Source organism: Nematostella vectensis, chromosome 6 (genome assembly GCF_932526225.1).
Source record: "Nematostella vectensis chromosome 6, jaNemVect1.1, whole genome shotgun sequence".
Classification (NCBI taxonomy): Eukaryota; Metazoa; Cnidaria; class Anthozoa; order Actiniaria; family Edwardsiidae; genus Nematostella; species Nematostella vectensis.
Window position 1 is genome coordinate 145,684 of NC_064039.1, and position 12,721 is coordinate 158,404.

At 37.7% G+C, this 12,721-nt stretch overlaps 1 protein-coding gene across 2 annotated transcripts; it reads left to right on the top strand.

The window, feature by feature from the left end:
- Positions 1-4: 4 nt before the first annotated feature.
- On the top strand, positions 5-11,747 carry LOC5511474 (rhotekin). 2 transcript variants are annotated; one of them, XM_032380824.2, is made up of 9 exons: positions 5-1,189; positions 2,712-2,923; positions 3,559-3,629; positions 3,956-4,127; positions 6,257-6,465; positions 7,028-7,179; positions 8,204-8,332; positions 9,456-9,732; positions 10,337-11,747. In XM_032380824.2, exons 1-9 carry the CDS (start codon positions 1,142-1,144, stop codon positions 10,507-10,509), a joined length of 1,443 nt encoding a protein of 480 aa, XP_032236715.2. In that variant the 5' UTR covers positions 5-1,141; the 3' UTR covers positions 10,510-11,747. The 2 variants fall into 2 exon arrangements, with proteins under 2 accessions (XP_032236715.2, XP_032236716.2); XM_032380825.2 differs by having other exon boundaries at positions 3,562-3,629.
- The last annotated feature ends 974 nt before the right edge of the window (positions 11,748-12,721 follow it).

Genomic DNA, 12,721 nt, shown 5'->3' on the forward strand with positions numbered 1-12,721 from the left:
GAATTGTGGTCGAGTCCACGGCCTTCCAGCGGTCATACCCAACCTCTCAATCGGAAACTTCCGAATAAACATCTTCGGAATCGAGCATCATAAAAGAAGATGGCGGTCATACGAAGAAAGAGTTGCGTCTCTCTCTTATATACCCTCCCATACGAGTAAGAGAGACAATTCCTGCCTTTGTTGTATGCTGAATGAAATTGTTCAACCATTTTCATTTAAATTTTCAGAGAATGTATCTTATATAACTTTGAACCATTACAGCTGGCGGGTGCTTTTACTTTTTTTTTCCTTTGTTCTATTCTACTAAAGTTATTAACGTAAGCTTAATTGGTACTTATTTTACTTACTTTAATGGGTACTTCTTAGCATATACAGTTTTATTCACAATGCAACATGTCTTTTATACCTGCTTTTCTATATCAATTAATGTTGAGGGTTTACATTGATATATACTCGTCATCATAAGTAACTTATTATAAGTACTTTAAAATTTTCAATTAAAACTCACGTCTAGTCTACAGAAATTATTACATCATGAATTGACATTTTTTTCAGATAGGTATTATATGATACCTATGGCTGCGCAACCCCTCCACACACTCCACTCCCCCCTCAGCTAATTCTGAATACGCGCCTGCTAAACGTTTACGTTCTTGTTATGATTACCAGAGATAAAACGCAACACAACGAACCTGCACGTTCCTAAGTCGAGATTAGGAAACTAATTGGCTGACTCGCTCGTCCGTTCTTGCTCATTATTATTTTTTTTAATCTGCCTTCATATAAATTAATAAACACTGACTAAATTGAGTACACTAAAGACTGGATATTTATATGATCTGTCAACACACACAAAAGTCGGATCGCCATCTTGGATTTCTACGACAATCTCGCACTTTCCTGAGATGGTGATCGGAAAATTCCGGCTGTGAGGTTGGGTATGACCGCTGGGAGTCCGCGGACTCGACCACAATCTACGTCCGTGTTTATTCGGAAATTAGCTCCGTAGAAGACCCTGGAAACGAGATGTTACGCTACATCAGAAGTAACCGGAAGTACGTGTGGGCTTCCTGTCGCGTGATTTTTTCCGAGGCCTGGTGCCGAAACTCAGAAGTCAGAGGGAAAGAACAAGGAAAATAAAATGGAGTCGGAAGAGCAAACGACTAAATGGGATGCTTCAGCGCTCAAGGTTTGTTATCTAAGCTTTTCATATCTCATCGGCTTCATGGATTTGTTTTGAAAGCTTGATTTAAAAGATTGGTGAAGTATTTTAGCTCTTGTTGCACGCTTGACCTTCATTGATTTCACGTCGGCTTCGCACGAGATCACAGTTCTCTGTTTTCTTTTCTTAGCGAAACCTTAGGCCTGGCTTATTTTGGAAATTCAGACAATCTTAAACATGGTCATCACAAATGAATGAATGAGCAAAGAACAGAACATTTTGTAAACAAGAATTCACAATGGCTTTATTTGATAAATATAAAATCGCCCTCGATTTCCCTCCACGCTGTGACAATCTCGACATGAAACGAAATCATAATATTCGAGTGCTTCAACAAATAATTATTTTCATTATGATAAATTAGGAAGGCGTTTATTTTGAAGGTGAGGTGCGGCTATGACGTTGAACAATTTCTTTGATATTTAATAACACACACCATACATTGTAGGAGGTCTTCCTTGAATCGTTGACCGATAAAGATTACCCCTTCCTTGTTTACATTTATCAGCACGACACGCAAAAATAATCTGTCAAAGATTGTATGTAGCAAATACTATCTAATGGATGGAAACTTTATCTGGATCATTGTTGTGGCTAATAGGTAATGGTCCAATTTACATTTCTATAGTACGAGACAACAAAACGATAAGTGCATTTCATACTCTACCGTCATCTACACAAAACCACATCGCAAACTACTTTCATTTTCATTGAGATCAGAAACAAAGACCTTTTCACAGATGGGCAAATTCGTTTTCTTGTCGTTATTATTTTTATATAACAAACAGGGGGCATAAGTTATTGAAATGAGTTTAACTATTTATTGAAATAATGAGGTTCTCTTTCTGACATAAGCTGAAATCAAAAGTTTTATTTTCAGCAGATAAAATATATATCTAGTGTTTTTCAAACCGATATAACCGTTTTGTCTAAAATCCAAGAAGTAATCACTATTGATTTAAAACAATTGAAAATTATTTTATGCATGCTAGGAACGTTTGAGACATTTAAATATTTAGTACATCTGCAGTGAGGATCCAAATATGCATTAACTCCCGACAAAATGTTATTATCATTATAATAATTTCAACCAAATAAATTATTGAAATTTTTTTGTAGAAATAATGGCAAATAATCCTGAATTTCAAGATATTTTTTTAAAATCACAATTAAGTTTGTTAACTTTATTGCAAACAGATCACCAATGATCTCAGATATGGTAAGAGGTATAGTTTTTCACCATGGATATCACCGATTGCAGAAATACAATAAGGAACAAAACAAAAAACAGTTCAAGTAAGCAGGAAGTGAGAGTTATAGAAATGTTTGATAATTAGTAGGAGGGAGCTTGAAGTCACTATAAGTTAGGTTTGAGTTATCCTGTGTTATCAGGTTTCTGTACCTGCACTGTACTTTATATTGATCAATTATTAGTTATTATCCATACAGTTTCAGCAAATGTGAGAGTGAGTTATTGTATTTTTTGTAGCAACTGGATGATCATGAGATACAGAAGAAGATTGATTATGAGGTGCGCATGCGAGAGGGCACGGTCAAGCTACTTGCCGCATGTCATGAGGAAGAACAGGCATTAGAAGCCTCTAAAAACCTACACACAATCAATGCTAGGATACTAGCTTTAATGAGTTTATTGCAAAGGCACAGAGCAAAGTCTGTAATCTCAAGAAGAAGAGAGTCAAGGTAAGGACAAAATACAAAATGAAAGAAAACAAAAAACAAAAACGAAAAATGAAATGTCAGTCAATTTTATACTTTAACGTGTCTTTTAGATTTTTTTAACTTTGTTTGAATATTGTGTCTAGTATTTAAAAAAAGAAAGGTCATTTTTTTGTATCAATATATTCTTCAACCATTATCTATTTGATGGTTTATAAAAAGTGAGAGTTTAAGTAAAAAGGAAGAATAGAGTCCACAACCTGGCCTCTATTTCTTAGCATATTTGTTTGGTAAAAATCTTAGTTTGGAGCATATTTGCTAAAGATCTGACATAAGTCAACATTGTAATAAACTTGATAAATGTCAGTGTTGTTAATGGACTTGATATAGGTGAGGGTTGTAATGGACTTGATATAGGTGAGGGTTGTAATGGACTTGATATAGGTGAGGGTTGTAATGGACTTGATATAGGTGAGGGTTGTAATGGACTTGATATAGGTCAAGGTTGTAATGGACTTGATATAGGTCAGGGTTGTAATGGACTTGAATGACTTGACTTGACTTGATGATTTTGTCAGTAACTCTAGGCTATGGCATTTAAAAGAAAAAATACTGTAGGGTGATCACAAATTAATGGTATTTTTGCCTTTTTTTTGTAGCAGCTCCAGTGTTGAGCATGAGAAGAGGAATGGTACAATAGAACCGAGCAAGGCCAAGGTTTCTCTGTCAGGTATAAGTTCTATATCAAGCAGTCCTTTTGGGGGAGTCAAGTTGAGGTTTCTCTGTCATGTATAAGTTCTATATCAAGCAGTCCTTTTTGGGGAGTCGAGTTGAGGTTTTTCTGTCAGGTATAAGTTCTATATGAAGCAGTCCTTTTTTTATTAGTTATGACATGTTTTCTTCTTTGATCTAATACATTAATCACCTCCCCCCCCCCCTAAATTTTAAAATAATTGCTCACTTCTGTGAAATACCTTTCCCTTTGTGTAGATATTCGTATACCCCTATATGTATAATAACTGCTTACTTCTGTGAAATACCTTTTACTTTATGTAGATATCCGTATACCCCTCATGTGGTCACCTGATGATCACACAAAAGCTAAAGCAGAGCAGCATGTGTTTTATGTCTTCTGTCTTCTAAAAATGGACGGGCAGGTCCTCGACACAACTATGGTGCCAACAGATGAGTCTGAGACAGATATACAATTCAGTGATGTAATTGTTTTGTGAGTACAATATCTTATGTTACTCCCACTGATATAGAAGAAGGCTTTGTAGTACCCAGACAATAGTCAATAACCAGTTGCTAATAACCAGTAGCCAAGAACAAGTAGCTGAAAGCCAATAACTAGTAGCCAGTGACCAATAACCAGTGGCCCATAACTACCTTTGTAGCCAATAACCAGTAGGCAATAACCAGTAGCAAATAACTAGTAGCCAATAACTAGTAGCCAGTAGCCATAACCAGTTGTCATTAACCAGTGACCAATAACCATTAGCCAATAACTAGTAGCCAATAACTTGTAGTCAATAACTAGTAGCCAGTAGCCATAACCAGTTGTCATTAACCAGTGACCAATAACCAGTAGCCAATAACTAGTAGCCAATAACTAGTAGTCAATAGCCAATAACTAGTAGTTAATAACCAGTGGCCAATAACCAGTGACCAATAACTAGTTGTAAATAACCAGTGACCAATAACCAGTAGTCAATAACCAGTGGCTAATAACAAGTGACCAATAACTAGTAGCCAATAACCAGTAGCCAATAACTAGTAGCCCATAAACAGTAGCAAATAACCAGTAAAAAAATAACTAGAAGCCCATAACCAGTAGCCAATAACCAGTAGCCAATAACCAGTAGCCAATAACTAGTAGCCACTAACTAGTAGCCAATAACCAGTAGCAAATAACTAGTAGCCAGTAACTAGTAGCAAATAACCAGTAGCAAATAACTAGTAGCCAGTAATTAGTAGCAAATAACCAGTAGCCAATAACCAGTAGCAAAGAACTAGTAGCCAGTAACTAGTAGCAAATAACCAGTAGCCAAAAACTAGTAGCCAATAACCAGTAGCAAATAACCAGTAGCCAATAACTAGTAGCAAATAACCAGTAGCCAATAACTAGTAGCAAATAACCAGTAGCCAATAACTAGTAGCAAATAACCAGTAAAAAAAATAACTAGAAGCCCATAACCAGTAGCCAATAACCAGTAGCAAATAACTAGTAGCCAGTAACTAGTAGCAAATAACATGTAGCCAGTAGCCAAAAACTAGTAGCCTGTAACTAGTAGCCAATAACCAGTAGCAAATAACCAGTAGCCAATAACTAGTAGCCAATAACCAGTAGCAAATAACCAGTAGCCAATAACTAGTAGCCAATAACCAGTAGCCAATAACCAGTAGCAAATAACTAGTAACCAATAACTAGTAGCCAATAACCAGTAGCAAATAACTAGTAGCCAATAACCAGTAGCCAATAACCAGTAGCAAATAACTAGTAGCCAGTAACTAGTAGCAAATAACATGTAGCCAGTAGCCAAAAACTAGTAGCCTGTAACTAGTAGCCAATAACCAGTAGCAAATAACCAGTAGCCAATAACTAGTAGCCAATAACCAGTAGCAAATAACCAGTAGCCAATAACTAGTAGCCAATAACCAGTAGCCAATAACCAGTAGCCAATAACTAGTAGCCAATAACCAGTAGCAAATAACTAGTAGCCAATAACCAGTAGCAAATAACTAGTAGCCAATAACTAGTAGCCAATAACTAGTAGCCAATAACCAGTAGCAAATAACTAGTAGCCAATAACTAGTAGCCAATAACCAGTAGCAAATAACTAGTAGCCAATAACCAGTAGCCAATAACTAGTAGCCAATAACCAGTAGCAAATAACTAGTAGCCAATAACTAGTAGCAAATAACTAGTAGCCAATAACCAGTAGGCAATAACTAGTAGCCAATAACCAGTAGACAATAACCAGTAGCAAATAACCAGTAGCCAATAACCAGTAGCCAATAACTAGTAGCCAATAACCAGTAGCCAATAACTAGTAGCCAATAACTAGTAGCCAATAACCAGTAGGCAATAACCAGTAGCAAATAACTAGTAGCCCGTAACTAGTAGCAAATAACCAGTAGCAAAAAACTAGTAGCCTGTAACCATAACCAGTTGTCAGTTACCAGTGACCAATAACCAGAGGCCAGTAGCCAATAACCAGTGGCCAACAACCAGTGGCCAACAACCAGTGGCCAATAACGAGTGGCCAATAACCTGGCTACTGGTTAAGAAAGTTTGCATTTTCAGACTTGGTGTTTGTTAAACTAGTAACACCTAATTGTTTTCTTTCTTTGTAGTGAAAATGTACACTCAGACTTTAAGCTTGAAATAGAAATATACTACACAATATCTTCTGAAAGCGCAGCTAATAGAAACCTAGGAATCAAGAAGTCACTGAGGCGAACTCTTTCTGGAGCAGAGGGCTTAAAGTTTGTCCTTGCAGGACACACACAGTTGACAGTTGACCATCTTGATGACAAGATAAAAACTTATGACTTAAAAACAGGTAACACAGAGAAATGTGGCTTTTGGATGTTAGCTATATGTTAATAATGTTGTCTAATGTTGATAGAATAATGTTGAAAAAACTTGACAACCAACTTTTTTTTAGGGTCTTGTTCAGATATGATATGGTTTTGAGGGTCTTTTTCAGATTTGATATGGTTGGATTAGTGTGACCAACTCAATCTCATCTTATCATCTTGATCGTGTGTTAGAAGGCTTGTTTTGTTGGCCTTACTTCGACCATCAAATTAACATTCTTTTCCTTGGGCTAATAGAGTTGTTTTGGCCTTGCCTTGACCGTCAAATTAACATGCATTTCCTTGTGCTAATAGGGTTGTTTGGTACTTGCCTTGACCGTCAAATTAACATCATTTCATTGTGCTAAAATGGTTGTGTGGTCCTTGCCTTGACCGTCAAATAAACATGTATTTCTTTTCTTGGGCTAATAGGGTTGTTTTGGCCTTGCCTTGACCGTCAAAGTAACATCCTATTGCTTGGGCTAATAGGGTTGTTTTGGCCTTGCCTTGACCTACAAATTAACATCCATTTCCTTGTGCTAATAGGGTTGGTTGGTGCAAGTGCCACCGCCTCTACTGTGTCAACAGAAGAGACTCATTCCCCAGAGCTGGCATTATGGGGTCAAATCTGCTGTAGGCTGGCTGCTCAGCCCGACTGCTTTGGTCATGAAAGAGTAAAGGGATACCTGAATGTGCAGGTTAGATGAACAGTTATTTATCAACAGTAATGAAGTAGCCATCTTATCTTAAATAGCAAAGCGATAATAACAGCAATCAAAAAGCCGTCTTATCTTAAAAAGCAATTTAATGTCAACAGTGTAATAAGAAAGCCATCTTAATTTAAAAAGCAACGTATTCAACAGTGTGATAAAAAAGCCATCTTATCTTAAAAAAGCAATGTGATGTCAACAGTGTGATAAAAAAGCCATCTTTTTTAAAAAAGCAAAGCGATGTCAACAGTGTAATAAAAAAACCCTCTTATCTTAAAAAGCAATTTAATTTCAACAGTGTAATAAGAAAGCCATCTATTTTTAAAAAGCAAAACGTTGTCCACAGTGTAATAAAAAAGACATCTTATCTTTAAAAGCAATTTAATGTCAACAGTGTAATAAGAAAGCCATCTATTTTTAAAAAGCAAAGCGATGTCGACAGTGTGATAAAAAAGCCATCTTATCTTAAAAAGCAATTTAATGTCAACAGTGTGATGAAAAAGCCAATTAAAAAAAGCAAAGCGATGCCAACAGTGTGGTAAAAAACATCTTAAAATAATAAAGCGATACCTGTGGCAGGTTAGATGAACAGTTATTTTTTCAAAAGTAATCAAAACGCCATCTTTTATATTACTCTGATGCTATTTTAGTTCTCTTTTCACCTTTTTTGAAAAAAAAGAATGATATCGCCTTCCTTTAAAACAGTTGTGGAGTTTCTTAACAGCGATTTTTACAGGTTTTCCTTTTTTCCCTGCTTATTGTCAATTACCCTTGGTCTACTGCCTACTGCAGTGTTAGCCACGAAAAAAAATCCAAGATGCAATGTTGAAAAAGTCCTATTTAAAACGCAGCGGTGCTAGAATGCTAACTTTTTACTGAATATTGACAGCATGGGAATAAGCAAACAGTTTACACATTTCTTTTCGTATATTTGGTAGGAATCTATTGAGATCCATGGTTTCTTTAGGTTGTAAACTGCTTTTTATCATTCACTATTCTTTGTTTCCTACAGTGCATTTCTAATGGGCAAAACTCGTGGACCAGGCTTTGGTGTGTCCTCAAGCACGCCTCATTGTCGTGTTGGGAGAAAGAGGAAGACTCGTACCAGGCCCCACCAAAGGACATCATCGATATAAAAGTGGTATGTTTTCCTCAAGGAAATAGGCGACTTGCACTAAAGGTCACTTGACATTGCAAACTTGCGCAAAAGTAAACACTGAAATGGACACCACCCAAACTCCTTTTTTGCTACTTAAATTCAGAAAATCATACCTCCAATAAGCGGACACCTATATTTAGGACACATTTCCTGGTCCCGTCTTTAACAATCTCTGTAGTTTTTACCTCTATTACGAAACCGCGATTAAAGCCCCATCGAGAAAGATGAAACAAACGGTGATGACAGTAAATCTGACGTACAGATTTTAGGCACAAAGGAGAGCTACATTGTATGGCCAAGGTCTTCGAAAATTTGCCCAAGACAAAGTAATGAGGACTACCTCTGCTTTCTGCTTGCGCAAATGGCATTCTATATAACTTACAATTTGAAGGACAAAAGAAGCAAAATAGAATTTTTTAAATAGAGATCGCAAAATCGCAGTTCTTACATACTGACTTCTTGACTTGTGTACTTTGCCATTGTTTTGTTTATGCGCGGATGCATATATGCCATTGCGTCTCGAGAAACAAAAAAATTATAGAGAGTACGGAGAAAGCTAGTTATGCACTCTCGCTCAGTTAAATGTTTTTACTCTCGAATTTGATAAAAAAAAAGTCGTCCTCCATTAAGCGGACACTTCTATAGAACAGACACTTTTCACGGACCCGAGTGTGTCCGTTATATAGAGGTTTCACTGTATTTCATTATAAATAAACCCTTTACTGCAGATTTGTAAACGCGGAATAAGTTTTTATTTTAGTTTGCCACGCCAATAAACATGTGATGTGTTTGTGCAAGTCATGAGATTACAGTCAATGATTGAGTCAATGAGATTACAGAAATGGGGAGAAAATATTTTTCTTAGCTTATGCAACCTACGTTATTTCTTTGTCCCTTTTGTTTATTTTTTTTTAAACAGTTTTTTTTTAGATATTTTTATCGGAATAGTAGTCATTTATTCTAAGAATTGTTTACAGCAGCAACTCATATTCCCTGTATCTTATACAATTACAAGTTGCAATAGGATATTGAAAATGATTTTGAAATAATACATACCCTATGTGTAATTTTCTTTATGTAAAAGCGACTTTTTGTTTCTCATAAGCACATGGAGGTAAAAGATTCAGTGAGCCCCCTCCTGAAACAACAAAACATCCTGATTCTGACGAGCCCCACGCATGAAAAAGAGCCTGTTTTATCTGCTGAATCAGACGAAGAGTTTGTAGTGTGGAGGGAAGCTTTAAAGCAGGCTGTCTGCGATGTGAACGCATGGAAAAAGGGATGTAGAACAGAGATGAAAGTCGAGTGTCCTTCAACCCGGAAGCTCCCCCCGGCCCCAAAGAAACTGTACGATTCTATAGAAGTCCTTCTTTCACCATTGGGTAAGAAACTATTATTGCAAAAACGACATGCATGCATTTTTTTTAATTCAAATTTGATCCTCTGGCTCTACTCTATGTCACAGATAGTAGGTGAACCTGATGAGAGATGAGAGTTGTAGGGGGGGGGGGATGTCACAAATAAGGTGTCTCTGTCATCAAGTGAATCTAATGAGGGCTGGGATTATGGGAAGGGGGTTGTCACACGTGTTTTTGAGGTTTCTTTCTCTGTCATCAAGTGAATCTCATGAGGGCTGGGAGTATAGGAGCGGCTGTCACACTTTTTTAGGTTTCTTTCTCTGTCATCAGGTTAGTTTGATGAGGGCTGGGATTATGGGAAGGGGGTTGTCACACGTGTTTTTGAGGTGTCTTTCTCTGTCATCAAGTGAATCTCATGAGGGCTGGGAGTATAGGAGCGGCTGTCACACTTTTTTAGGTTTCTTTCTCTGTCATCAGGTTAGTTTGATGAGGGCTGGGATTATGGGAAGGGGGTTGTCACACTTTTTTAGGTTTCTTTCTCTGTCATCAGGTGAGTTTGATGAGGGCTGGGATTATGGGAAGAGGGTTGCCACACATGTGTTTTTGAGGTTTCTTTCTCCGTCATCAGATGAATCTGATGAGAACATCCCTCTCCCCCCTCGACCGGAACTAGCAGATGTGAACAGCGACTCGGCGAGTACCATCAAGTGCACGTATGACGTATGGCAGAGACGAAAACCGGAGAGAAGCAGCTTGCGAGAAAAGAAAACCCAACAAGACAACAGCGAGTCCTCAATATAAGAATTTCCCCTGCATTAACATTAACGGTTTTATATTTTATCTTTTTCTCGGAAGGATTCTATCTTTCAGGATGAAAGCACGGAATCCCCTTCATGCAGTTCTTTCGACATGTTCTTTTATACATCGTTTTCGGCTCTGCAGGCGAAAGGGAGAGGGCGCTTGAACGGCGTTTTGTTTGTTGTCAAGAATTCGCTTGTGTTCTAGTTAAAAATTAACAAAGTTGTTAGTTATCGTTTAGAGATCCTGTGAAACTCGTAAAGCGAGTGTAAACAGCGCCAGCATTTGGAACACTGTGTGTTCTAACCGGGTTTCCTGTCCATGGCAGAGCCGTAGCAGGTTATGTAAGTTTGGAGGGGCACAATACAGAAACATAAAGGTGGCGCGCCGAGGTTGTTTTTTGGCTAAACAGCTTATGCTATGTTCCCTATAGAAGACTCATTTTCGGCGCGAGTTTCGTTTTTTTTTTTAGATTTTATTAATACATCTATTCTTTATCAGATTCCGCTAGATTCGCTCACAGACGGCTCAAAAAAGCCCAGTCTGATTGAAAAGGGTTAAGAAAATATTGGGGAGGGGGTGGCATATCCACGCACCTACTGGTCATTCCCTTATAATGTTTGGAAAAATTGATGGGGGTGGGGGGTGGCACAGCCACATGCCCACTACGGCCTTGCTACGGCCCTGCATGGAGATAAAATGTGAGGCAACACTAACCCACCACAGGAAGCTCGAAAGAGCTCTTTAGGAGCGCCCGAAAAGTACGCTGGATCTTCGAGCATGACAACTAGCATGAAAACGCATGAGGCTAGGATGTTTAAAGACGCTTTATTACCATGGTGACGTAGTCTCCTTCGCAGCCGTCCTTACGTGGGAAGGGATTTTAGACTGACAATTGGTTTCCCTAGGGTCTCACATAATCTGGCTGTGCACATGTGCACGAGACTGTGTTACCTTTACAGTTATAAAAGAGATTATATAGTTATAGTCCATTATAATAATTGCCAAAATTATAGCTAGATATGGCAAAATAGGAAAAGGACGGTTACGCTGAGATGAATAAATAACAAAGAATACGCAACTTGATTATATTTTTCCTGCTTTGAAAACCCTAGATTAATTTACAAAAAAGTATAAATTCCGTACACTATCCAAGGCCCATAGACATTAAATTATATCCATATTTAAGTAGATATTTTTTGTATTTAAAGGAACATTAAAAATAGTTAATTAGCCTTTAATTCCGGCCAGATTTACCGATTCCTTTTTTTTCTGCAACTATATTCCTATATTGCAATAGCCGAAAATGGAAGTTTTTTTCTGTTTTTCTCTTTTCCATAATTATCTCGCCCTCGAGAATTCTTAAAAGCAACATGCTCTCATTTAACCCTGAATCAAGGTTTACTTTCCTTATCTTTTTCTTCATTGTAAACAAATTTTGCATATGTATCATATTCTTTAAACTAAAGAAATTCGAAATAAATGTACTGTGTTTTGATGTTACCGTCTGTCGCGGATCTGCACCTCTTGATCTGCACCTTGTGAAACGATTTTTCACCAGACAATCTATTGCACAATTGATAGCATGGCTATAGCTTTTGAGGCGGAACTACTTGGTAACCTTATAGGTTGTAAACATGAATATGTTCTTTTTTTACTTACATTGCCAGTGCGTAAGGAAGCGAGAACATTTTATTCCAACGGAGACGGCTTGGAAATATGCCCATGATTCATTGCAATTCTATTCAAACTTTAGCGGGAGCAAGGGAAACAAACTACTACGAACGTGGACGTACTATCGTTAACAACTCTCTTGGCTATTGAACGTTTTTTATATATACCCTAGTATTTAAAAGACCTCCATGGGTAGTAGAAGCAAGACACATGGCCGGGCGAGAGGTAATTTGAGCTTGGCACGGCATTCGAATTCGACAAGAAAATGTTCAAAGAAGCTAAAGTATTTTATAAGAAAGCTTGTAGCCAGGGTCACCCTCTAGCACAGTATAACTACGGGCTGTGGTATTTATACGGCAATAGGCTGGAGTGCGTAAGGATTTGAACAAGGCTCGGGAACTATTTGAAGTCTCCGCCGAGAAGGGGATTGGAGCATCGCTAATGAATGTCGGCGGCATGTATCAAAGTGGGTTAGGCGGTCTTCCCAAATATGACCGGACAGCCTTCAAGATGTATCGAAACGCTTTGCAGGATCATAGAA